A 26,753-nucleotide genomic window follows, 5' to 3' on the forward strand; every position below is an offset into this window, starting at 1 on the left:
GATCCCCAGACACCTTCTGGCTTCTGTTGAATTTCTTTAATGCTGTTAACGGCAATTCTGTAAAAGGTTCAGGACAAAGTTCTTTTTTCTTTCCTTTTTAATTACAAAACTAACAGCTGTTAGAATTTTTTTTTTTTTTTTCCTTTTTTCTTTTCCTGGCTACAAAATACTCTGGGGAGATGCATTATAATTTAAAATATATAATATTGCACAAACAACCAAAAGGTTAATTAAACTAAAGAAATAATTACAAAGAGAAAAACCCCATCCCATCAAAAAAAAAAAAGGAATCAGTATTCTCTTCATCCCACCCCCTCACTCAACATTTGATACACAGTGCCCCACTCTTGGCATCCCTGACCACAATCCCTTTAAATCACTGGTGGACACACCAGCTTATGTACAAGAATCACGAGAGCTGCACCGTGAAGCACCAGGGTCTCCAGGAATCCCTGCAGCCCTCACTACCCCCCATAAGAGATGTGGCTTCACCAAAGTGGAGGGTGGGAGCCACAGGTTGGCTCCGTCTTCCAGGAGGAGAGCCTCTGCAGAAGCCCAGGGAATCTCAGGACATTTGCCCCGGCACATCCCTTTGGAAGCAGAGGGCTGAGGCGGGAGGAGCTGGTCTTACCTCACCTGTGTTCACTGCTCTGTACCGCTGGTAGTTGGCTTGTGTCCTAAGCTACAGGGAAGTCGAGGTGGGTAGCTGCTTGGACCAGGTGTCCTGCCAGGCAATGCACAGAGGGGCCTGAAGTGGCCCCCTCCCTTCTTGAGGAGAGGAGGAAATGCAAGAGTGGACCCTTGCATTGGCACAGCTGGGCTAAGGACTTGGGTGCATTTGACATGAAGCCGCCCTGGAAAAATACAGGGACATCCCAGTGGGGTCTGGAGGAAAGGAAGGAGGTGGGTTAGGGTTTGGTCTCTAGATTCTGAATCCCAAGGAACCTTTCCAGGAATGGAAAATGCCTGGGAGGGGAAGATTCCCAAGATAGGCAAATTTCCCAGAGATGAGTGCCTTTTATCCACTGGCATAGGAACCAACATGTGCTTGCTGTCCCTGTTTAGCCAAGGGCAGGTGGCACTGCCTTCCTTGTCTGCTTGTGGGTGGACAGCATGTGCGGCTGTGGCTTCCTCCCAGAGACCGGTGGTTCAGCTTCGGCTTGTCAGCTCACAGAAGGGTTGGAGCTGCCCCTTGGGGCTTCCCAGCAGGAGGCCCCAGGAGCAGTGAGTGTTCAGCAGGGAAATGTAGGCTCTCCGGTGAGGGGTGGTGTCCTACCCTTAGGTTATCCTAAGGTTGGCAGGAGTCAGAGTCCTGGGCGTGGATTTAGACAGCCCCTTCCCAGGTGTGAGCAGAGGCTCAAAGGACCAGCAGGGAGCCACCAGAGGTCTGGATGGCAGAGGCCATTTGGGGGACATTCTCAGTCAGTGTCATCCAGGGCTGGGCTGAGATGAGCGAGGGAGGTGGGAGGTGCCGTGAGTGGGGGAGCTGTGTGCTCTGGTTCCCCTCATTCCCAGTCCTCCCACTCTACATCTTCTAGCTGCAAATGGGAGGGAATAATGAAGAGCACAAACATACATTTACTCCTTTTTGTCAAGCCCAGACTCCTGCTGAGCAAAGCTGCCTCCATTTCTGGATAGCTGCCCTCTATCCCAACCCTGAGCCATACCCTGATCCTGTAAGAGTGAGCCCTTAGTCTTAAGGAGTAAGTTGGGATATGTCTGGGTCGAAGAGCTGCCCTCTGCCTGAGGGACAGGCCTGCTGCTCAGATTGTTTCAGACCCATCAGAAATGCTTCCACCATAGTCAATGGAGGACACTGAAGGGGTGCACCTTGCCTAAGAAACCAGTAAGCCCACCCCTTAAGGAAACCTTGTCTCCTGTGAGCTTAATTAAGGCCATGCCTCAGAAAGGCAGAAAACTTCAGAGTGGTCCTGTGACTGAAAGCAGGGTAGCAGTGGATTATAGGTGCTCAGGAGATCTTCACTAAGGGCTCAGCATCCTAACTCCCAGCTCAAGTCTCCCCAGGGAACTTTCTCTTGCCTTGTTGCTCTTAGGCCTACTGTCACCTGCTGTTTGAAATGATGGCTTTATAGAATGACTCTGCTCAAAGCTGCACGTCAGGATTTTTTTTTTTTCTCACAGTACTGGGGATTGAGCCCAGTGGTGCTCTGCCACTGAGCTATATCCCCAGTTCTTTTTTTTTTTGCCTTGGTACTGGGATTGAACCCAGAGGTACTTTACCACTAAGCCATATCCGTAGCCCTTTTTATTTTTTATTTTCAGAAAGGGTTTCATTAAAGTTGCTTAAGGCCTTGCTAAGTTGCTAAAGCTGGCCTCAAACTTGTGATCCTCCTGCCTCAGCCTCCAGAGTCATTGGGACTACAGGTGTGTACCACTGCACCCAGAAAAAAATGTATTTTGAGAAAGGGTCTTGTGATTCTTCTGCCTTAGTCTCCTGAGTAGATGGGATTATAGGAATGTGCCACCATGTCCAGGCTACTTGTCAGGTTTTATTTTTTTGTTGTTTGGTATCAGGGATTGAACCCAGGGTCACTTAAACACTGAGCCACATCACCAGCCCTATTTAGTTTTTATTTAGAGGCAGGGTCTCACTAAGTTGCTTAGAGCCTCATTAAGTTGCTGAGGCTGGCTTTGAACTTGCAATCCTCCTGCCTCAGCCTCCCCCACCCAATGGGATTACAGGAATGTGCCACCATGCCCAGCCTGCATGTCAGGTTTTAAAGAAGACTGTGAAAACACAAAAAAGCTAGTAAGTCTCCGTGGCATGACAGGGTACCATGGGCCTTCTATGTCCTAAGTATAGTGAAGTCAACAGGTGCAAAATATTCTTATAAGTTACTACCTGCCCTGAGGCTTCAGTTTCCCAACATGAAAAATCAAAGCCTTCATATGTCTCTCTAATCTGCCCACATTTTTTTTTCTTTCTTTCTTTCTTTTTTTTTTTTTTTCTTTGTACTGGGTCTTGAATCCAGAGTCTCTGGCATGCTAGGAAAGTGCTCTATCACTGAGCTACATACCCAGCCCAGCATCTATTATTTCTAAGTAGTTCCTGAGGTGAGTGTGATTCTGAGCAATGGTTAAGAACTCTCCCTCCATCCACCCTAAAACTGATGGGAAGCAGAACCTGCTGCTGCTGATCGTCATGGACCTGAGTGGGAGGTCCCAGCTCTCTTCCTATAGCCTGCCACCTCAGCTAGGTCCAGGGATCTACTTTGACAGGACAGTGAGCTTGATGAGGAGAGTTCTCAGACCCTGACATCACTAGGCTGGCTTGCCTGTGGCCAATCACACCCACTCACCTCACCGGAGGCATCCACTTTGGAAAGTGCCATTTGCACTTCTTCTTCGGTCATGTCCAAGTCAAAGTCCTTCTCCCAATCCTCACTGATGTCTGTGCTTGAGCCTGGAACCAGGAGGGACAGTGTGAAAGGCAGAAGTGGGGGGTAGGTGGGTACCTAATGAGGTTTAGCTGGGTGTGATGGCAATCTTTAAAAAGGTTGGCAATACACAATACAAACCTTTACAATCTACTTTCACGTTGGCTCAGCAATCTGACTTTTAGGAATCAGGAAAAATCCTGGATTCAGTAAAAAATTTAGCCAAAAGGATGTACATTATAGTACTGTTGTATAGTGATGAAAACTTAGAAACAATCTAAAAGTCCACTAACAGAGAATTAGAAAAATAGCCGGGTGTGGTAGCGCATATCTGTAATCCCAGCAACTCAGGAGGCTGAGGCAGGAGGATCACAGGTTTTAGGCCAGCCTCAGGCCTTAACAACTTAGCAAGACCCTTTCTCCAAATAAAAAATAAAAAGGGCTGGGATATAACTCAGTGGTAAAGTGCCTCCAAGTTCAAGCCCCAATACCAAAAAAAGAAGAAAGAGAAAGAAAAAGAAATGGTATAGATACATGTTGGAAAATGATATGGCTTTTAAGTTAGGCTGAAGAATTTTATACGCATGACAAAACATTCTTAAAACTCTTTCAGAAAAAGCTAATTACTAGGGATCAGATTATAGCTCAATGGTAGAGTGCTTTCCTAGCACCTGTGAGGCAGTGGGTTTGAACTTCAGCACCAAATAAAAATAAAAAAGTAAAATAAAGCTATTATATATCCATCTACAACTTTAAAAAAAAAAAAAAAAGGTTACTAAAGAGTGGAGAAGCACTTTGGCCCACAGGCTCCCAGGGAGCCACAGAAATCTACCAGAAGAAACAATGTGTGTCTTTCTCCTTCTTCCTTCAGTTCTACTCAGCTGACCTGACTCTTCCTGACACACCAGGGTCATCCCCACCTTAGGGCCTTTAAGTAGCTGTCCCCTGTACTGTACTCCTCTTCAGATACCTATATACAGCCAACTTCCTCACCCACTTTACACCTCTTTTCATGTTTTACCTTCTACAGGTGGCCTACCCTGACTGGCATTTTACAACCCATCACTCTCATTATGCTTTTTTGTTGTTTTTTCAGGTTTTTTTTTTTTTTTGTAATTTTCTAAAACATCATCAGACACACTATGCTTATTGTCTAATAATAGAGGGGCTAGCTTACCACAAGGGCAGGAGTCTTGTTTTTTTTTTTTTTTTTTTTCTTTTTCTTTTGGTACTGGGAATTGAACCTAGTGGTATTTTACCACTAGCTACATCCTAGCCCTTTTATTTTTCATTTTTCTATGGGGTTTTGCTAAGTCACTGAGGCTGGCCTTGCACTTGTGATCCTCCTGCCTCAGCCCCCAAGTAAGTGGGATGTCAGGTGTGTGCCACCCTCACTGGCTCTTTATTTTCATATGTACTCCTAGTGTCTACAGCACATAGCCAGCATCTAATAGATATTCACAGACCCTTTCTCTAAACCAGTGGTTGGCAAACTATAGTCTGTAATCAAATCCTATAATCTATTTCTGGAAATAAAATTTTGGAACACAGCCATATCCATTTGCTTATAAGTTGCCTGTGGCTGCTCTAATGTGGTAATAGCTGAGTTTAGTAGTGTTAAAACAGACTGTATGGCCCAAGAAGTCTACAGTATATACGATCTGGCCCCACACAGACCAATTTTACCACAACTCCTGCTCTAAGTGATTCTAATGCCTGTCACAACGTAACAACCACTATTCTAACCATTTCTTTTGGGTGACTTCTTATATGCAATATTTTAAAAACACATGTGAAAGTTATCAGAAAGAAGCAAATTACATAAATAGTTGCCCAGGCCTACATACCACACACACAAGGTATTCCACACTACCCTCTCTTCTTTGCCACAAGTGGTGTAGTGTGTGCATGGGCTCTGGAGTCAGGCAGACCAGGGTTGAAAACTTATTCCTTTATTTATTGTGTACCCTGGGCAGATTATCCTGGCCTTCAGTTTATTTACAAAATAAGATAAAACTACCCTTTTTCCAGGGCTGGGGATACAGCTCAGGTGGTACAGTGCTTGCCTCACATACACAAGGCCCTGGGTTTGATCCCCAGCATGACAAAAACAAAAACAAACAAACAAAAAAACTTAAAAAAAACAACATCCTTTTTTCAAAGAGCCACTGGGAAGCTTATAGAAAGCAGACTCCCAACCTCTTCCACCTGTCTTGAGCTTCATCAGGTCTACTTGGTGGCTTGGGATTTTGCTTTATCAACAGGTACCTGGGTGATTCCATGGAGACCCAGGCCTGCAGTTTGAGAAATAATGGCATCAGAATTAGAAATATGAGTGGCTGGGATTGTAGCTCAGTGGCAGAGTGCTTTCCTCACACGTATGAGGCAGGGTTCGATTCTCAGCACCACATAAAAATAAATTTTAAAAAATAAAGGTTAAGAAAAGAAAAAATAATTAGAAATATGAGCTGGACATGGTGGCGCACATCTGTAATCCCAGCGACTTGGGAGGCTGAGGCAGGAGGATTGCAAGTTCAAAGCCAGCCTCAGCCTCAGCAACTTAGTAAGGCCCTAAGCAACTTAGGAAGAGCCTCTCTCAAAATAAAACATAAAAAGGACTGGGGATGCAGCTCAGTGGCTAAGCATCCCTGGGGTTAATCCCTGGCACTAAAAAAAAAAAAAAAAAGAATTAGAAATATGAGTGTAGGCTAGGGATATAGCTCAATTGGTAGAGTGCTTGCCTCACATGCACAAGGCCCTGGGTTCAATCCCCAGCACTACACACACACACACAAAAAAAAAAAAAAAAAAAAAAGAGAAAGAGAAAGAAAGAAATATGAGTGTAAAGTGCTGGTTACATACAGAAATAGTGGATATTTAATAAATGGAATGGAGCTCTATTTGTTCTAAAGGTCTCATCTCAGAACTAAACAATTTTGCACAAGGAAACACAGCCAAGTCAAAGCAGATCTGTAACCAAGACTAAATTCTTCTGACCTTGCACCTAAGTTTCCCTTGCCTTTAGGCTGCTTGGGTGGCACTTGCCTACCTGTCAATGCAGCTTCCTGTGGGTCAGACTGCTGACTGATTTCTCACTTCAGAACTGTGGCTGTGGCCATGACAATTTCCCCTAACCTCTAGAACTTGAAACTCCCTCTTTAGGCTTGAATGCCATGGCAAACCCTTCTAGTGGTAGAAAAGAGTATAAGCTAACATTTCTAGAGCATTTCACATCCACCCCCTGGGGTGGGCGACAGTATCAATTCTCAGATGAGAAAATGAAAGCTTTGGTGGCAGAGATGGGAACAGGGGTGCTCCCTGCCACTGGCCTCCTCCTCCCTTTGTCACACAAAAAGCATACTTTTTGTAGCTTAGTGGTACACCCTTGCCTTGTACATGTGAGGCACTGGGTTCAATCTTCAGCATCACATAAAAATAAATAAATAAATAGACAAATAAATAAATAAATATTGTGTCCATCTACAACAAAAAAAATTAAAAAAAAAAAAAAAGCATACTAAGATCTCCACTGTGCATGTGGCAGAGACATGAGCTATGCAATTTAAGGCTTCATAATGGAGTTTGACTGCTTTTTGTTTTGTTTTCAGGTCATAAAAATCCATGACCACTAACCTGCCAGGACCATCATCTTTGTTTTGCTATTAAAACTATTTCAAAGTGCTGTCACTCACAGCTGATTTTATTCTGTTTAATTGGCTGTCTGCTTCCTCAGATAAGAAATGGACACAAAAACAGCTCTCAGGTCTCATAGTCAATGTTGAAGTGGGGCCTTCAACCCAGGGCCACAAGCCATAGGCTTGCCCCAAACTCCTCTTTTCTGCCCTTGCTGAGAAGCTGAGCAAGGTAGGTGCAGTCTTTTCGATTTGATAGGTCCTAGGGACAAAATACTGGTGGGAGCAACTCTGCAATGACAGGAATCATCCTGGGAGACCCTATGGCTAGGCAACTCAAAGAGACTCTGCTACACCCAAGGACTAAGCCTAATGCCTTCCTAGGATGTGGGCATAGGAGTCACTCTGTCTCCAAGTCTCTGTTCCTTTAAAATTTACTCACTCTACTATGTTCCCACTATTTTAGCCTAGTCCAAGACCCTGGCTTCCCCCTATCTGACTGATTACAATTGCTTTCAGGGGTCTTCTGCATGGTATACCCAGCTCCTCCTTTCACAAGCCCTAGTGGATTGGAGGGAGCACAGCAGAGTAGTAAAGAGCTCTCACTGTACTTCCTCCATAATCCCAGTTTCATCCAGTTTCCAAACATGACTAATTTTTTCTGATCACCCTCTTTGCCACCCAATTCCAAATGGAACCCATAACTCTTTAACCCTGTTTCACTATCCCTCATTTTCTCACAACCACTATTCTAACCATTTCTTTTGGGTGACTTCTTATATGCAATATTTTAAAAACACATGTGAAAGTTATCAGAAAGAAGCAAACTACTCATTTTTACCCAGCTAAGATTTCAGGAATCATCACTGATCAATTCTTGCATATAGTTGGACTTTTTTCTTTTCCTGTTTATTCTTTCTTTTTTACATCTGATTAAACTTGAACTCTGGTTAAATCCAACTCCCATCTGCTCTGTGCCGTAACCGAGCAACTGAGTATGGCTAGGCAAAATACAACAGGGTTGACAGTCTCACTTAATATCCATGTCTACCAACTCCACTGCACTTGTCAGGCCCATCACCTTACTTCCATAAGACCACTTCCCACTCTTCTAAATATTTATTGGATCAGTGATTGATCTCAGTTTCCTACCAGTAGAAAAAGGGGAGAAACTGCACAGATCTCAGAAGGCTTTTGTGAAGACTGACAAACATATCAAGGGCTTAGCATAGACGTAGACACAGAAAATGCTCAGAGAATGTTACCTTCCCCAAAGCAGGGCTCTACCCCAATTTTTTTCTTATCAAGATCTATTGCAAAATAATTACCTCCAACTTATAGACAAGTAAACAGAGGCTTAACTTTTCTGAAGCTACAAGGCTTGAGAGCTAGCTGGGCTTTGAACCCAGAACTGGCTAAGCCCTTAACTGCTGTGCTGCTTTAGGGTACCAAGCCCAATCTGGCTCCAATTTAAGTTGTTAAATTCTTAAGTTCTATTTTTGAGCCAACCCACCCACTCTTGTTGTACCTCCCTATCCTGGGAGACAATACAGAAATGTGCCCTTAAACTGGACCACCATTCCCCACACCTGTCCCAAACTCTCCAGATCTCCTACACAATGCCTGTCTCCTCGGTGAACATCTGCTGATGCTCAGAGATTCCTTCTTTCTCTGAACTCCTTCGGGACCAAGTCTGTCCCAGACTGCCACTTCTGCCCCTCCCCCCTCAGTGTCTCATAAAGAGCAGGTAGGAGCTCAATGTATGACCTCACTGAGTCAGTCAGAAGGAAAGCACTGTTTTGGAGACTGGAAACACTGAAGCTTTCCATCGGGGAGCCGAGTAGGACTTGGGTGGGGTCCATTCCCCATCCAATGTAGCAAACCAGTCCCTCACTGCCCAGCAGGCCAGCCCTCACTTGCTGACTAAGCTTTGTGGCTGTGACTGGTACTAAGTGTTAGTGATGACAGCATATATGTGTGTCAAGGGATGAAGGGCAGTTTTGCTGATGATCAGCAGTCTATGGAGAGGGATTTTGAAAAAGGCAAAAAGGCTGACAGCAGGGCTGTTCTTGTCCTTTAATTCCTAGAGTTAAAATGGTTGCTTTTTGATATAAACTCAGAGTCTCTGGTCTAAAACTCAATTACAGAGATACTGAAGCTTGCCAGGCCTGATGATGCACACCTGTAATCCCAATCTTGGGAAACCAAGGCAGGAAGTTTGCAAAGTTAAGGCCAGCCTTAACAACTTTGCAAGACGCTCACTCAAACTAAAAAATAAAATTTAAGCTGGGCGCTGTGATTCATACCTGTAATCCCAGTGGCTCTGGAGGGGATCACGAGTTCAAAGCCAGCCTCAGCAATGGCGAGGCGCTAAGCAACTCAGTGAGACCTTTTCTCTAAATAAAATTCAAAAAAAAAAAAAAGGGCTGGGTATGTGACTCAGTGGTAAAGCGTCTGTGGGTTCAGTTCCCAGTACAGAAAAAAAAAAAAAAGGAAAAAAAGAAACTGAAGCCCTATCACTAAAGCTGGTGCACCCTAAGTTCAAGTTTTCAAGTTCATGAGTATTCATTTCATTCTTTAAAACAAAAGCCTTGGAAAGTTGAACAACTTTTCTAAGGTTCCACAGGAGAGAAGACCCTTGACATTAACATACAGGGATTCTTAACTCAGGGCAAGACTGAATTATCCAAAAGATAGAAATCAGCAGTATGGTAGTTAAGAACATGGCCTTGGAGTCAGACAGGCTTGGGTCTAAATCTGATCTTGCCAATTCCTAGTCATGAGAATTTGAACAAATTACTTAACATTTCTGGACCTCACTTTCGTCATTTTTAAAAGGACAATTTTAATACCGTCCTCACTGTTTTGTGAGATGTAAGTGACAAATTAAATGCCATATAACATACTTAGCACAGGACCTAACCTAAACCTTATTTTGTGGATTCTAAGATACTAACTATTGGAGTTGGTGTGGTGATACACACCTGTAATCCCAACAGCTCTGCTGGCGCAGGAGATCACAAGTTCAAGGCCAGGCTTAGCAAATTAGCAAGGCCCTAAGCAACTTAGAAAGACCTTGTCTCAAAATAAAATATAAAAAGGGATGGTGATGTGGCTCAATTGTTGAGCACCCCAGTATCAAATCCCAGTACCAAAAAAAATCCTGACTATTATAAAATAATCCTGACTATTATAAAATGTGCATGTTAAGACTTGATGAAATATGAAATATGTTAATAAACATATTTGGAATATGAAATATGTTAATAAACAATCGATAGCAGCTGTCCTCCTCCTCCTCAGGTATCACAAATGAAGGAAATTTGCTACTAGGATCATGACAAGGGACAAAGAGACACATCTGCCTTATTAAGTGGCAATTCTTGCCTGCCCTGCCCAGACATCACCACCTCCCCACCCCGCCTTGAGCCTCCAGACCTACCTTTTTTGCCATTGTTGGAGGGTGTAGACTTCCCACTATCCGAATTCAGCTCAAACACCCGTAAGTCTGTGGGCACCTCCTCCCTCAGAGTCTCTACTCTGGCTGGAGGCCTGGGCTCTGGAACACTGGGGCGGCCAGCAGGAGTTAGGGGCTTGGAGGTAACTGGGGGTGGAGGACCAGTCTCGCCCTCATCCACAGCCTGGCCCTGTTCCTCCAAAGATGCCTCAAGCAGCTTTTGGGACAGGTCTTTGGGAAGCACTGGTGCCTCAGGTGTACAGGCAGGATTGGCAATCTGTGTCACCAGGGAGATGCTCTCACTGCTCTCTGATGGAGTCACCTCTGCCTGGGGCTCAACTGGGATCACAGGAGTCTCTTCACAGGAGCTCTGGGGGGCAGGTCTTCCTTCAGGAGGTGTGGAAGTTATGGTCACAGGAATCTTTGCCTCTTTTGGAGATATGGGTGAATTGCTCACAAGTTCTTCTGTAGAGAAAGGTAGGAGAAAATGATATTATACTCTAACTAGCCTCACGACAACCCTGGAACTCTCAAGTTCAACCCAAGTTTACTCCAATGAAGACAAATGCCACTTCTCTCCATCCCACCCTCTGGTACTTCTGCAGACACTCCATACTAGTCAGTCCCACATGCCCCTCCGGGCCCTGCCAGCAATGTGGCTTAAGGTAATGTAAAAGTTGGAAAGCCAAGACTTGAAAGTGGGTCAGTTTCAGGGTTCAGGTCAGGCTCTGCCACATACTAGGTCTATGACTGAGCAGGCCAATTCACTTTTTTTTTAATATTAAAATATTTAATTTTAAGGACTTTACAGAAAACAAATGAGTTAATCTGCTTCTTGTACAGAAGAGCGCAAGATTTATAGCAGTCATATTATGAATGTTTTACTAATGCAATGAGGGAGATCTACATTAATTATGCATTATGAATATGTATATTGCTTCTCATTATAAACACTTTTTTAAAGAGAATACTCATGAGTATGCACAACTGATGTGCTATAGTATTTTCCTGAGTGCATGAAATACTTTAATAACAAATCAACCTAAGCTTTTTTGGAAACAATTTCTAATAAAGATTCATAATCAGCACAGTTCTTCAGTGACTGTATAAGTTCATCCAGTAGATAATCTCCTTGCATAAAAGTCTCAAGACCATGCAGTGACTTGTTATTCTGTGATCTGTGACCCGGTTCTGTGGAAAATCATATGTTCTTATTTTCTCTGATCTTCCTTTAGTTCCAACCTAAATCTTCCTAGCACTGTAATCTTTTACTTGTTTCTTCCTCTAGACGCATATTGTACAGCTTTGCACGCAAACTTTTTCATAGCCATTTCTATTTTTCAGTTGAGACCTCTCTTGTTGGCATTCAGAAACAACACCTGTTGGAAGATGAACAATCCGGACAGCACTGTCCGTGGTATTTACATGCTGACCCCCAACTCCACTAGCTCGCTTAGTATCAATTCTCAAATCTTTTGGATTAATCACCAGATTAATCTCAGTGGGCTGGGATAATATTGCCACTGTCATGGTGCTAATATGGATGCGGCCTTGCTTTTCTGTCCCTGGCACTCTCTGTACTCTATGCACTCCCCCTTCAAATTTCATGTGTTTATAGGCTTCTGAACCGCCAATGCTGGCAGATGCATATCTAAGGCCACTTATTTCACTTGGAAAGTATTCTAAGGTTTCAAAATGCCATCTTTTAAATGCAGCATATTGCTGATACATATCAAATATCTTAGAAGTAAACAACATGGCCTCCTGACCCCCTGCAGTTACCTCCAGGATCAAATCACTTTCATCAGTTTCTTTTTTTTTTTTTTTGAGAGAATTCTTTAATATTTATTTATTTATTTATTTTTCAGTTTTCCGCGGACACACCATCTTTGTTCGTATGTGGTGCTGAGGATCGAACCCGGGCCGCACGCATGCTAGGCGAGCACGCTACCGACTGAGTCACATCCCTAGCCCCTCATCAGTTTCTTCTGATGCTTCAACTGAGTTATTTCTTTTTGACACAAAGTTATTTCATTCTCTGCAAGTTTCCTTAAATCTTCATTTTCATCGTGCAGCAAGTGCTCGGTCTCCCACAGCTCAGGAGTTTGGTGACCACTAAAAAATCCAGCCTCTTGAACTTCTGGGCTTCTGACCCTGCTTGGTGCTGGAGGAAGGTCCGTAAAGGCCTGCCACAGGCAACCAGCTCCTCCAGTGGCGGGCTACTGTAGCTTAGGGACCCACGGGCTGCACCAACAGCCTGGCCAGCGCCCCACAGAAGCCCGCCCCACATGGCTGGCCCCACTTTTTTTTTTTTAATATTTATTTTTTAGTTGTAGTTGGACACAATACCTTTATTTTACTTATTTTTATGTGGTGCTGAGGATCGAACCCAGGGCCTCACACATGCTAGGCGAGTGCTCTACCACTGAGCCACAACCCCAGCCCCAAGCCACTTCACTTTTAACTTACCTGCCTCATTTGGGAATGAGGAATAATGGTACTGTGGTAAGGACTACACATGTAAAGCCTCTAGTGTAGAGTAGGCATGTAGTATAAGCACTAACTAAAAGTGTAATAATCATGTCATCAGGGTGGCTCCAACATGCCATTCTAAACTGAACTACCAGGTAGAGGATGCTCAGCTCCCTTTCTAATCTGTCTAGGCATTAGTATCACCACAGGAGGCTGCTAAAAAATATACCTTTGGCCACATTCCTACAGTCTTATTTAGAAGGTTAGGAAGGAATCTGGATTTTCAATGTGTTCCCTAGTATCTATGAAGCAGCTGGTCCACGGCTGGCAAGGCAGTCTGTTTCACCTGATACCTGTGATTTCTGAATATAAACTTGGGGTTTCACCAACCTTGTTCGATATTCCCTTGTTAGCTCCATCTATGCTCAGCACATACACTGTTTATTCTTTACTCTCCTCTGGGGCACCACAACTCTCCAGACCTCAGAGTCCCAGAGACAAGCCTGTCACTTGCCTATTATATCTAAACACCTCTTACCTTCTTCTTCCTCCCAGCCAGGCTCTTCAGAGATGCTCTGTTCTGCCCGCTGCTTCAGGGCATCCCTCCGGGCCTGCTCCTGAGGATGGGGAAGCAATGGCCAGAAATGGTCAGGGGACTCTATTCCCAGCTCCTGGTCCTGACCCCAGAACTTTTGGCACCCTGTCTCCCTTTCTTGTCTCAACAAAATCCAGTCTATGTTCCCCAGGATTGAGCAGGGACCTCCCCAGGCAAGACCAGCATACCTGCTCTAGTTGATAGACTTTATAGAAATATCGGTGCCAGAATTCTGAATGGGAAACAGCTGCTGGAACCTGGAGGGAGAGGAAGGTGGAGGTGAGGATTTTGAAATGGTATACAGAGTCTCTGTCCCCAGTCTCATCAGTCTGTTCCCAATTGCTCTGGATTTCAGACACAGGAATTGGCTTTGCATTGATTGTCAAAGCCTACCCTCATTTTCAGCCAGACCTAACCTCCTGACCCAGCTTGGCCAAGGAAGGAGAAAAGAACTCCCATCAGGCTGTGCTGGCCCTTCCATTTCTCACCATGCTCTGACTGCAAGAAGCCTAGCCAATCAGTCTCTTCCATGCAGATTGTTGGCTCAGGACAAGGCTAGTTTGGCTCTACAAGGTCTCCCACTGCCTCCCACTGCATAGGTCCCTCCCACCTGCCGAAACCTCAAGCCTGGAGCCAGGTGAGGTCCTACTGGCTGGGACCTCACCATCTTGGTGTAGAGGGCCCGGATGGAGGGGCTGCCTACAAGGAGCTCTGAGATCTCCCCCTTCTTCTCTTCCAAGCAGAACTGGGAAAGCCAGGCGTCAAACATTTCCGGGGGCCCTGCAGAGGGGCAGACACTGATGGTCAGTTCCCTGGGTCTGGGGAAAGAACCCTGGGCCTATAGAACATACTTAAGCTTGGATTTGGACAATGAGAAAAGTTTATGGGCTTTTTCAAAACCATTTGGCCCAAAGTGGGAGATCAGGCAGGGTGAAGAGGTATACAGGCGCTACTGGGATCAGAATGCGGCAGCTAAGTGAACTTCAGAAAAGGCTGTATTCTCTATTTTCTCCTATTTCTGCTGGCTACTGAATCTCCCTCTGAAATAGCTGTCTGAGGTCACTTCACTAGTGGAATCGTATTGCCAGAGCCGTTGGTTGCTTCTCTGTTTTCCCTCACGTGGCTATACCACTGTTTATGCCGTCAGGGCCACTGCCTTCCCTGAAAGCCCTTGTCCCTCTGGCTTCTCACTCTTGTTCTTTTCCTCCCGCTCTCTGGTTATTCCATCTGAATCTTTATGGGCTTCTAGTTTTCCTTTTCTCTCCTTACCCGTCTTCACTTTCTATTTTCTACCAAAATAGTCTATCTCCACTAAACCATGAATTCCAACCTTCTTCTCCCACTGAAAATTTCTCTCTCTTTGCAACCTGGACTACCCTCCTGGCCTCCAGATTCAATTGCAAACACAACATGTTTATTTTCTTCCCTTCCAGGTATCCACTGGAAATCCAGGAGCCATCCTAGATCTCCCCAGACACCTCTCTTATCCTCTGGTTGACTCCACTTCCTCCCCCATCTCCTACATGCATACCTTCCTCTTCGTTCCACCTGCCTCTTTCTAAGACCTGGCCTTATCTCTGAGATGAGAATTCCTATGAAGCATCCTAGCTGGATTTCCAGTCTTTGTCTCTATTTTGTCTCTCATAGTACTGCCTCAAGTGTTGCTTTATAAAATGAAGTCTGATAATCCCAGGGCTCAAAACTCTTTAGTAGTTTTCTGTGGAAGGGCTTTTTAAAGCTAGGGTCTTCAAAGGGTTGAAGAATTCCCATACTGTACACAAAATATTGCAGAGAGAAGGCTTGTTATTTTCAATAGTTTTAAGGCCTTTGTGACTAAAAAGAACACTACTTCGAACCTTGTAGGACAAAATTCAAACTGGGTAATCAAGCGCCACCAGCAGAATGGTTGCCTTTATTCCCTCACAAGGGCTCTTTAATCCAGTGTGACCAAAAGTTAGGGGCTCCCTGTTCTTTCTGGATCATCAAATATACTGTTGCTTTTACTTGAATATCCTTTTCCGCTTCTAAGAGTAAAATCAGTTTACTTCTAACCCATACTTAAAACCTCAATTCAAGTGTCACTTCCTATGTTCTCGAAGTACCTTAGGTGTCATTCCTTGAGCTCTCACTGTCCCTGTCTTTCTGAGGAAACTGTCACTCTACTTCTACTATCTCTGCTTTCTTTCATTCTTCCTATTTCTCCCTCCAACAGTGTGGTCCTGGGCCTGCTGGGCTGGGTTGAAGGTTTCACTTATTTCTAGTCTCCAGTTCCCAGCACAGACATAGGGGCTTAGCAAATAGGAGAACAGGAGCTGAAGGCAGGCAGGCAGGGAATAAGGGCTAGAAGGGAGGCCAAACAGAGAGAATGAGGGACCAGAGGAGTGAAGTCTCTGTATAGGACAAAGCTGCAGTGAAGAGAACTGGGGTTCAGGGAAGAAAAGGGACCATCAACCCATCTCACAAGGCACTACTCTGGTCCCTCTATATAACAGGTACTTGGCCTCTGCTATCGGAGACAAAAAGGGTTCAAAGACCACACCCTCTATTCTTAGTCTACTTTTCCAATAAGCCCTCCCTCACTGCTACCCCCTCACCATCAGGTTCATTGCAGTAGGTTGCTGGATCGGACTGCAGGCTATAGAGGCGAGCCTGTAAGCAAAAGAGAACAGAGAACAGAAATTCTGGGGTGGATACTGGGCAGAGAAAGCACCCCCCTTTGCAACATACCCAAACAACTACAACTCAAGCTTCTTTTCCTATTGATTTGATTACCAAACCTATAGAGCACTATCCATAAAAACTGTTATCACTAGGCTAAAATCCCAAACTGGGGTTTCCAGAAAAATGGTCTGTCTCACAGTATTCTACTCTTGGGAACTGAAAATATAGTGTAATCAGTCTACAAAATTATATGTATACAATGCTTCTGAAATATGTGAATGTGGAAAATGTGAAATATAAATGTATTAATAAAGTCCAACTTTGAGGGAAAATTGCAAAATAATGTAACTATTCCAAAACTATAATCATTCATCAAGAATTTCATGGGCTGAGAGTATAGCTTAGTGAGCACTTGTTTAGCATGTATGAGGCCAGGGGTTTGATCCCTAGCACTGTATAAAAAATAAAAAAGTTTCTTGGGCTGGGGATGTAGCTCTGTGATAAGGTCTTGTCTAGGTTGTGTAAGGCCTTGGATTCAATCCCCAGCATTGGGGGGAATAAAGAATCTCTTAATTTTATAACCATCTGCCAAATGATCTATAAGCTATGTTCTCCTTAGGGAAGAGTCAGTCTGTACCAGAACTTCAACAAATGGTTCTGGTAGTGAGTCACCGTTACTATAACTTAAAATCTCACTATTGAATGATTTTCACAATTCTGCTCACACATTCACTAAGTGGTGGCACTAATGTCAGTGCTGAAAAACATTCTTGAAAAATTAGTATCTTTGAAATGGAAATTCAATATAAAAAAACTAGAAAGAAGGCCCATCAGCCATGATGCCACACTGTGAGTTTAGCAGAAAGCAATTCATGAAACAGGAAAAGCCATAATGAGAAAATAAAATATAGCACAAATACACTACCATGGTTATTGATGTAAGTGTTCTGAAGACAGGAAATTTATTCCTAATGGAAATTAGTCTTAAATAACCTAAATGTGGAGAAAATCATGGCCCCCAAAGATGTTCTCCAAAGTGTCCTTATTAAGTGTGAAAGTTGAAAGGAATTCAAAAGTACATACTTGGGAGATGACAGAATAAGCAATGCGATATTCATTTGTAAGAATTTAAAGACATTAAAAGCAATGGTGATGGGGCTGGGGTTGTGGCTTAGTGGTAGAGCGCTTGTCTCGCATGTGTGGGGCACTGGGTTCGATACTTAGCACCACATAAATTAATAAAATACAGATATTGTGTTCATCTACAACTAAAAAAAAAGCAATAGTGATTAGGAAAAATGCTAATAGTGTGTTGTATACTTTTTTAAAAGCAGGTAACAAAACTGCTTGTATAAAGTGTGTATTTTGTTGAAAAGAAAAAGCCCAAACTATCTTTACCTACAAATAAGAAAAGGAAGGTTATATACCAGCAAGAAATCAGAGTTCTCTTTGGGTGATGGAATTATGGGTTTAGAAAAACAATAATTATCTTTTCCTTATTGGTGCTCTTCAATTTAGCTATATACACTCATTTGTTTTTTGGCCTGAGTATGTTTTGCTTTTGCAGGTAGAGGTTGGAGGCTAAAGCCCAGCACCTGTATGGGAAGCTCAGGGAATACCTTGGTGCCATCATAGAGCTCAGCTGTGCCAGAGGGTGTACCCATCAGGGTGATGACATCACAGTCAATGGTTTTGTCCGGCGAGGGTGCAAAGGTGTCTGAGATCACCCCTAGGAAGTCAGACAATCCCTTCTTCATTTTTTCTGTCGCCCCTGAGGAGCCTTCAGTCTGCAGAGAGAACCGATAGAGGAAGCAAGTGCCCCAGGAACAGGCTGAAATCTGGAGTAAGGGGTGAAGCATCAGGGGCAAAGGTATACTATGTGTAGGCATCAGGGAAGTGCTCACAACCCTTTACCCCTTCCTCTAGATTAGGTGTTCAAGCATTTTAAATCTAGAACCTATCGTAGAGCCTGGGCACAGGCATACAATTATATTTGTTAAATGAAAGAAAGGAATAAATGAATAAAATAAATAAGTGGTGTCTGTGGTAATAGCTAGACCTAGAGCCATTCAGGAAGGTTACCATCTACCATTCATGCTCATCAGTAGCTGTGTTTAGCAAGCAGACAGTATTTTATCAGAGGATTCAATAAAATAAGGTTGGCCAAGAAAACCCCCAAACTTGTTTTTGTTTTTTTTAAATGGGGCCTTGCTTATGTTGCCCAGGCTGGTCTCAAGAGATCTGCTTCAGTCTCCTGAGTAGTTGGAACTACAGACACATGCCGCCATACCCAATTTCAAACTTGATTTTCAGAACATAACCTCTAGTCCTTAAGGTCACTGACTAAGCTGGTGATCAAATGAAGAAATTGCAATGTGTTCCAATGCTAATGGAAAAATTGGAATTTAAAAACCAGTATTTTGGACTGGAATTGTGGCTCTGTGGTAGAGCGCTTGCCTAGCATGTGTGAGGCACTGGGTTTGATTCTCAGCACCACATACCAATAAATAAATAAAATTTAAAAATTCATCAACAACTAATAATAAAAATATTTTTTAAAAAAAGTATACTGTACTTCACTAGAAATTTAAGGGCTGGGGATATAGCTCAGTTGGTAGAGTGCATGCACAAGCCCTGGGTTCAAACCCCAGCACCAAAAAAAAAAAAAAAAAAGAAAAAGAAAAAGAAAAAGAAAAAAATTTAAGAGACGTACACAATTTTTGCTTTTCACACTGACTTTAGAATCTAACTCCTAGGGCTTGGGTGGTGGCTCAGTAGTAGAGCATTTGCTTGGCATATGTGAGGAGGTACTGGGTTTGATTCCTAGCACTGCATATGAATAAACAAAATACTTCTTTTTTTTTTTTTTTAAAGACTATAACTCTTAGCTGATACAGCAGAGCATGACTATAATCCCAGCTACTCAGGAGGCTGAGGCAAGAAGATCTCAAGTTCAAGTTCAATCTCACAAATTTAGCAAGATCCTGTCTATAAATAAAGTGAAAAGGGGTAGGGATGTAGCTCAGTGGAGCAACCCTGGGTTCAATCCCCAGTACTATGAAAACAAAACATACAAACAAACAAAGAGCAGAATCTTAACTCCTATCTCACAAAAGGATTCCATTGTATATCTCTGATTAATAAAAATAGGTCCAGTGAGAATATTTGTTGGCCCAAAATATGTAAAAATATTTTCTTGTGGGCAGTCTTGCAATATATATTAAAAACCATACTCACCCTCTGGTTCTTTCCAATATTTTATTAATAAGAAAATATGAAAAAAAGAAAATATGGCAGGTGTAGTTCAGTGGTAGAGTGCCTGTCTAGCATGTGTGAGGCACGGGATTTGATCCTCAGCACCACATAAAAATAAGTAAAGGTGTTGTGTCCATCTACAACTTAAAAAATATTAAAAAGGGCTGGGTTTGTGGCTCAGTGGTAGAGTGCTTCCCTAGCATGTGCAAGGCACTGGGTTCGATCCTCAGCACCAGATAAAAGTAAAATAAAGATACTGTGTCCACCTAAAACTAAAAAATAAATATTAAAAAAAAAGTAGATTAAAAAGCATGGTATTGGCCAGGCACTCTGGCACAAGCCTGTAATCCCAACAGCTGGGGAGGCTAAAGCAAGAGGATCACAAATTCAAATTCAGCCTCAGCAACTAAGTGAGGCCCTACTTGATTTAGTGAGACCCTGTGTCAAAATAAAAAATAAAAAGGGATGGAGATGTAGCTCAGTGGTTAAGTACTTTTGGGTTCATTCCCTGGTACCTCCCCCCAAACAAACAAAACATGGTATTCAGTTGATCACAGTTTTAAAGAAAGTGAACACAGGGATAGGTCCCCAAAACATAAATTAACAATAGTTATCTTTGCAAGATAGAATTATGGGTGTTTCTAGGTTGGTCCTGTCTTTTCTTTTACTCTCCTGTTTTTCTGCTTCCATATTTTCTAAGTTTTTTACAATGAGACTTTGCTAATGAAACCTTGCTAAAAGAATACAGAAGTTGGGAGTTAATTATTACTATACTTGCTTGATGAACATAATTCTTTCAAAATAGGAGGAAAAATAATCCCCGTATTTCCCCCCTATAGGAGGGAAAATAATCACCTAATGATAGGAATGTTGGGAGTCCCCACCAGGATCCCGGGGCAAGTCCTTGAAGTATGGGCAGTACTCACAGCCAGCTTCTCCTTGACCACACTGGCCGTGGCTGCGATGGTACAGGCTGTGTCATGCTGTACCACCTGAGTAAACTCTGTCAGGTCTCGCTTCATGAACTCCAAAGCTTCAGATGACTATGGAAGGACAGAGAAGGATGACAGAGCTGGCAGATTCTACCAGTCCTTGTTCCTATTACCTGTGCTTCTTCAGTTCCAGACACATGGAAATCTCAAGTGATGTAAGAATCTGGGCTTGGAAACAATGCCCATTTGTCTAGTTCCATGACCTGGGATTACCTGGCAGCAGAGAGTGCAAGGGAATTCCTGCCACTCAGTAGAGGGACTGAGCTACGTGGCCATAATTGAGTCTCACCCAGTCTTTGGTTTCCCCCTATACAATGAGGACGGACAGTAGACCAGATCAGCAATTCACAAGAGCACACTAGGGAAAGGGGACCCACTGAGTCTGAAAAAAGATTTTGATAAGTTGTTCTGATATGCTTTAAGTTATATGTGTTTCAAATTTCAAGTAACAAGAGACAGGTGGGTGATTTTTTTTAATCAAAGGAAGTAAGAGAAGATTCTCTCTGAGGCCTCCTTGGCTGTACCATTCCACATGCATAAAGCTTCAAAAAAAAAAAAAAAAAAAAGCTCCTTTGGGCCTGATACTTTTGTTTACCAAACAATCTGTTTCTTACCTTGCACTTGGAGCCAGCTTGAGAAAGCAGACCTTCACTGCTTTCTACATTTTGTTTTTACCTTACTTGTGCCATACTCACCACCTCTAGGATGCCTTCCTGGAACATCTCTGTGCTCACCCCACCCTACAAGCCCCCTCCTTTTACATGGGATCAATCACCTGTACTTTATAAAGCATGTTTTTTAGTGTTGTGGTGGTTAGTTTTTCTGGGAAGGGCCCACCAACTTTCATCAGCCTGGGAAGTCTGTGAGTGGGGCAGTCTCATGCATGAGCTAGAGGCTTCTCTAGGGAAAAGGAATCATGCCTCAGTATCAGACATCAGATTCCTTAATTGGGGGCAGAGGGGTCATTTGTTTATCATGTGGTCTCAGTCCCAGAGTCAGAAAGGTTATTTATTACTTCACTCTGTCTATCCACAGTGTCATCACCTTAGTTCAGATCATCCTACTCTTATGTGGACTCCTCTACTGCATTTTCCTTATGACACCCAGTGGGCACTTTATTGGTCAGGGCAGACCAAGGTGCTCCCTGCTTTACATTTTTCAATGTTTACACACCATCTTAAGAGTAATTATAAAATCTTTACCTTCATTTATGAGGCTTATAAATCCTAGTCTCTGGCAGACTCTCCTCCCCGACCCTGCAAAGCCCCCTCATTTTACACAGGATCAATCACCACTGCACACCCTTGCTGAACTCCAATGGGCCTTCCTCAGATTTCTCAAATGTCCTAGCATTCTCCTTACCTCAAAAAGTATGAATACATTATTCCCTTCCCTGAAGCATAGTTCTAATTTTCCAGAGCAAATAAGTAAGCAAACAATGAATGAACTCTCTCACTTGGTTAACTTTTTTTTTTAAACCTTTGTTTTATTTATTTATTTTTATTTGGTGCTGAGGATTGAACCCAGAGCATCACACATACTAGGCAAGCGTTCTACCGCTGAGCCACAACCCCAGCCCCAAACTGGTTAACTCTTATTCATCATTCAGATCTATGCTTCTATGCTACATCCCTAGAGAAGCTTCCCTGATTCCTCTTTAGGTTCAGCTGGCTCCTCTGGCCTTACTTCTTTAAAATCTGCCATATTTTAGACTCCAGATTACTGCTCAGTGTCTATCTTCCTAGATGAACTGTAAGTTCCACGAACACAAAGCCCAAGGTTTTCATGTTCACTGATGCTTTCCTGATGTCTGACACAGAGCCTGGCATACAGAGGTACTCAAAAAATGTTGTTTGTTAAATGTATGTGCACTGGCGCAATTTAAATTATACAGGTACTGTTTGATGTTGTTTTACCCACAAGATTGAACTCTGAGGGGACAGACATGAACAGACATGCTGCTTGCCCTCAAGAAAGTTACAGTCTATTGGGAAAATGCTCACTCCATAGGCTGATGCAATGGCAAAGCAGTAACCAGTATATTATAGGGAACTTGGGAAGATTTGGTAAAGGGAAGCCTGAAGTAGGCCATAGGAGGGCTGGGGTTGTGGCTCAGTGGCAGAGAGGTTGCCTAGCATATGTGATGCACTGAATTCGATTCTCAGCACTGCATATAAATAAATACAATTTTAAAAATATTTAAAAAATCATGGTTTAGGGCTGGGGTTGTGGCTCAGCAGTAGAGTGCTCACCTAGCACAGGCGAGGCCCTGGGTCTGATCCTCAACATCACATAAAAATAAATTAACTAATTAACAATATTGTATCCAACTACAACTAAAAAATAAATATTTTTAAAAAATAATAGTTAAAAAAAATAAATAGGAGCCGGATGTGGTGGTGCATGCCTATAATCTCAGTGGCTCAGGAGGCTGAGGCAGGAGAATTATGAGTTCAAAGCCAGCCTCAGCAATTCAGCAAGGCCTTAAGGAACTCAGTGAGATCCTGTCTCGAAATAAAATACAAAAAGGGCTGGGGATGTGGCTTAGTGGTTACATACCTCTGGGTTCAATCTCTGGTTAAAAAAAAAGAATGACTAGGAGCCAGAAAGTCTGGATGTGGGGTTTACAGAAGCCTATAAACATTTTAGTCCTAATGAACATAAAATGTGAAGCAGAAACGGTGAGGAATAAAGCTGGAAAGGTTGCCAAGGACACCTATGAGTAGCCACCAAATGTTTGAAGAGAGTGAGTCATGATGAGATTTTTCTTTTTTTTGGCGGGGGGTGGGGGGTTGGGGTGTCCCAGAGATTGAACTCAGGGGCATGTGACCACTGAGCCACATCCCCAGCCCTATTTTGTATTTTATAAAGAGACAGGGTCTCATTGAGTGCTTAATGCCTCACTTTTGCTGAGGCTGGCTTTGAACCTGCAATCCTCCTGTCTCATCCTCCCGAGCTGCTGGGATTACAGGTATGCGCCACCCGCCTGGCCTGATTTTTATTTTCAATAGGCCACTCTAGTGACTGACATGGAGGACGGGTGCAAGAGTAAATAAGTTGGAAGAGGGAAGAACAGTCAGGAGGCTCTTCACTGCAATCATCCAGTAAAAAAAATATAAGAAAATGAATAAGGACAGTGCTGCTAAGGATGGAAAAGATGGGATTAATTCAAGAAATACTAGGCAAAAAAGGAAGATTTGGTGATTAAATAGATATGTTCAGTGAGGGCAGAAAAAGGACAGGGAAGAGTGACTAATACAAAAATAGGTGACTGTGTAGATGCAGTGCAGTTGGCTAAGTGAGAAAATATTAAAGGAGGAGCAAGTTTAGAGAAAAGATTGTGGAACTGACTTTGGGCATGTAGAATTTGAGGAGACCATGGGATATCTGGAATAGTTGTCTAGCAGGAGCTAGCCTTGAACACTGAAGATCGGGGAAAGAATTGGTAATCACCTTAACATAAAGGGATCACCCGGGAAGAGTTGGAAGAGTGAACAGAAGCAGTGTTCTGAGGATCTCAGAACACCACCTAACAGAGGGGAGCAGAGAAAGAGGAGCTCATGAGCAGTTAGGAAAGGAAAGTCTAGAGAAGTATGTGGAGAACTGAGAAATCATGTTGCAAAAGCCAAAAGAGCAAAGTTTCATGGAAAAGGGAGCGTTCACTAGTGTCAAATGCAGCAGAAAGGTCCAGGAAGATAAGAGCTAAAAAACACCCACTGGATTTGGCAAGCAGTAGGTAAAGTTGAGTGTGGCTACAGATAAATTTACCAGTGCTGGCTTCAGAAGTGGAGAGGGAACTGAGCAAGATCATGCTTATTGACCTCAAAAAAACAAAAAGCATGTGAGGTTGCCTTCTGGAAATGACAAGACAAAGTGGTTGAACAAGGACTTAAAGGAGAAGTTTCTGAAGTCAACGGGAGGAGAAGAGAAACTGAGTGCTGGAGAGCACTCAGGCCCAGAGGTTGGGGAATTTGGTGAAGCCAAAGAGCAATGTGCCCTTCTCTAGCTATATGTATACTCATGTGTGCACATATAAGAGCACACAGGACATAGCACAAAGTGTATCTTCTCAGAAGTGTTGGCTCTGAGGCATGTATGCTAAGCAGCAGGGAAAAGAGTGGTTTCGCTGGGGCCAGGTTGGGAAGCAAGGCCAGGAAAGCTCCAAAAACCAAAAAAAAAAAAATGGACTGGAGGTGGTCCCTAAAGTCCCCATCACTCTCAGTGTTTAATAAAAATAGTTAATGCTTATATAATACTGAATATGCTAGGCATTATTCTTAATGCCTACATACATTATCATTTAATCTTTATTATAATTCCACTAGGTAGGCGTTATTATTTCCATTTTACTCTTGAGGAACTGAGGTCTAAAGAGGTTAAATAACTTGCCTAATACCTAAAGATGGAAATTTAAGTCTTCCCTTTCCAAAAAGGCAGAAATAGTGCTTTAATTACCAAAAACGAAGATGGAAGGCTGATCACACTGTGATTCCACTCTCTACCTATTTTTCATAAGTTAAGGTTTCCCTTGAGGGAAACATACAGGAGACCCTCCCACAACACTTGCTGAATGTTTCTTCAGGAACTTGCTCAACAGGAAGTACACTACTTTAAGGCCTCTTAGATTAAATCTTAAGAGTGAAGTTCTCTCTCTTGATCCTCATCAACAAATAAACAACTCAGGGCTTTCTGAGATTTGCCAGACTGCAGTTGAGAAGCTATACAGGAGTACACAGGCCAAAGCAGGAAAACAAATGTACCCAAAGGAAGGGGCTAATTTAATTGAAATTAGAAGACTCATGGACTCTGCTGCCCCAAAGCAGGACTCACCTCAATTGCTTTAAGAAAATAGTAATTAGTTTTTCCACAATTCAGTTGGACTGACTTTAACAAGCTAACATGGAATAAAACAGGAATATCCAGTGGCATTGCCAGTGGCAGGGACAAACATTGTTCATCCCAGAGGTATTATTCAGCAAGAAATTCAAGGTCCTCTATACACTCTGGCCACCCTTCTCTTTCTCTCTCTACCCTTCTTTGGAAATCTGTTTTAGACAGAACTCCTCAGGTACCAGTGTGTATGATACATGCTTATCTCCGGCCTGGGTTCCTGCTTGTTATCCTGTCTAGTCAGGGTTGGCTTTGATATGGTTCCTTCCCTACCACACCTTCCCTAGTGTGTTCTAGAGAAGAACTAGATTAGACAGGGTGCTCCGTACTTTCCTTTCACAGCACTTAACCAGAAGTAATTAAAACAGCTGTTTGATTACTTGGTTAATGATGCCTCCTCACCAAACTGTGAGCTTTGTGAGAACCAGGACTATATCTGTTTGGTTAAGGTGTGTGTCCTCAGGATCTGTCAGAGAGTGCCGGTTGTGGCATATACTCTAATATTTGGATGGCGATAAAAGTAAGTTTTTTCATTGCTAGGATTCTTTTTCTTCAAGGTCTATATCAAATGTTCTCTCTTCCACGAGCAAGCTGTTAATTTCCTAAGTTGGAATAAACTGCACCCTCCTATGGATTCCTAGGACAGGATCGCTCCAGCTTTAACACAATCGTCATTTTCACTGTGACTAGTATCACACTGGTTTGCATTAGGGCTGGTCCTTCCGTAGGCCGGTAGAGGCTGAAAGGCAGGGCCCAGGTCCACCTCTGGGAGGCCCAGGCCCAAAAGTCAGGCAGGGTTGGTTGGAACAGGTTGCAACGAGGCGGTGGGGATCCCGGCTTACCTTCTCTTTGACTGCCTGATAGCTCTGCTGCAGCCAGCTCCGCCACCACCCCACGTCCTCCCTGTGGAAGACAGATACATCTGGTGGTCCTGCGGTGAGACTCCTGCCCGCCCAGTGATCTGCGGTTTCCCCCTCCGATGTGGCCGGCGGGCCCAGGCTTTGCAGGCCACTTCCCCACCCCTCACACCGCGACTCCTCTCAGCCTTTTCATCTCCGTCCACGCCCGCGCTGTTCTCCTCTTCCCCACCGGGACCCTGGCCCAGCACCCCAACCCTGAGAGAATTCAGGCCTCAACGCCTGGGAGCGGAATGACGGGCTCACCCTTCCGCCATCTTGCCTGCATGACATCACCACTATTTACCGACCTTTGACTTCCGACACGGCACCGCCCCCTCAAGCACCGCCCCGGAGCGCGCGACCCAATCCGCGCGTCGGCCCCGTCCTCAGCCTAATCCCCGCCCCGCTCCATCATTAGGCTCCGCCTCCCTGAGCTCTGTCCAGTTTCAGTCCGGAGTTTGCCTTTAAACTCCGCCTCTGATCTCTAGGCTCAATCCTTATT

At 43.5% G+C, this 26,753-nt stretch overlaps 1 protein-coding gene and 1 pseudogene across 3 annotated transcripts; both read right to left on the reverse strand.

Annotated features, from left to right (window-relative positions):
* Positions 1 to 21: 21 nt before the first annotated feature.
* On the reverse strand, positions 22 to 26,548 carry Bsdc1 (BSD domain containing 1). 3 transcript variants are annotated; one of them, XM_027936917.3, is made up of 11 exons: positions 26,516 to 26,548; positions 26,195 to 26,255; positions 20,397 to 20,513; positions 17,835 to 18,002; positions 16,149 to 16,203; positions 14,219 to 14,334; positions 13,743 to 13,811; positions 13,498 to 13,576; positions 10,473 to 10,952; positions 3,321 to 3,424; positions 22 to 1,538 (listed from the first exon to the last, which is right to left on the reverse strand). In XM_027936917.3, the coding sequence occupies exons 1-11, from the start codon at positions 26,524 to 26,526 to the stop codon at positions 1,506 to 1,508; spliced, it is 1,293 nt and encodes a 430-aa protein (XP_027792718.1). In that variant the 5' UTR covers positions 26,527 to 26,548; the 3' UTR covers positions 22 to 1,505. The 3 variants fall into 3 exon arrangements, with proteins under 3 accessions (XP_027792718.1, XP_027792717.1, XP_027792720.1); XM_027936916.3 differs by having other exon boundaries at positions 17,835 to 18,053; XM_027936919.3 differs by lacking the exon at positions 20,397 to 20,513.
* LOC114094068 (peptide chain release factor 1-like, mitochondrial pseudogene) lies at positions 11,530 to 12,245 on the reverse strand (annotated as a pseudogene).
* Positions 26,549 to 26,753: the final 205 nt, after the last annotated feature.

Source organism: Marmota flaviventris, chromosome 10 (assembly GCF_047511675.1).
Source record: "Marmota flaviventris isolate mMarFla1 chromosome 10, mMarFla1.hap1, whole genome shotgun sequence".
Classification (NCBI taxonomy): Eukaryota; Metazoa; Chordata; class Mammalia; order Rodentia; family Sciuridae; genus Marmota; species Marmota flaviventris.

Coding starts and splice junctions, on each gene's coding strand:
- Bsdc1 (XM_027936916.3), bottom strand. Junction 14,335..16,148: donor CTACTGCAATGAACCTGATG/GTGAGGGGGTAG, acceptor GCCCCTCTGCAG/GGCCCCCGGAAATGTTTGAC. Junction 1,539..3,320: donor AAGTGGATGCCTCCGGTGAG/GTGAGTGGGTGT, acceptor TCCCATTTGCAG/CTAGAAGATGTAGAGTGGGA.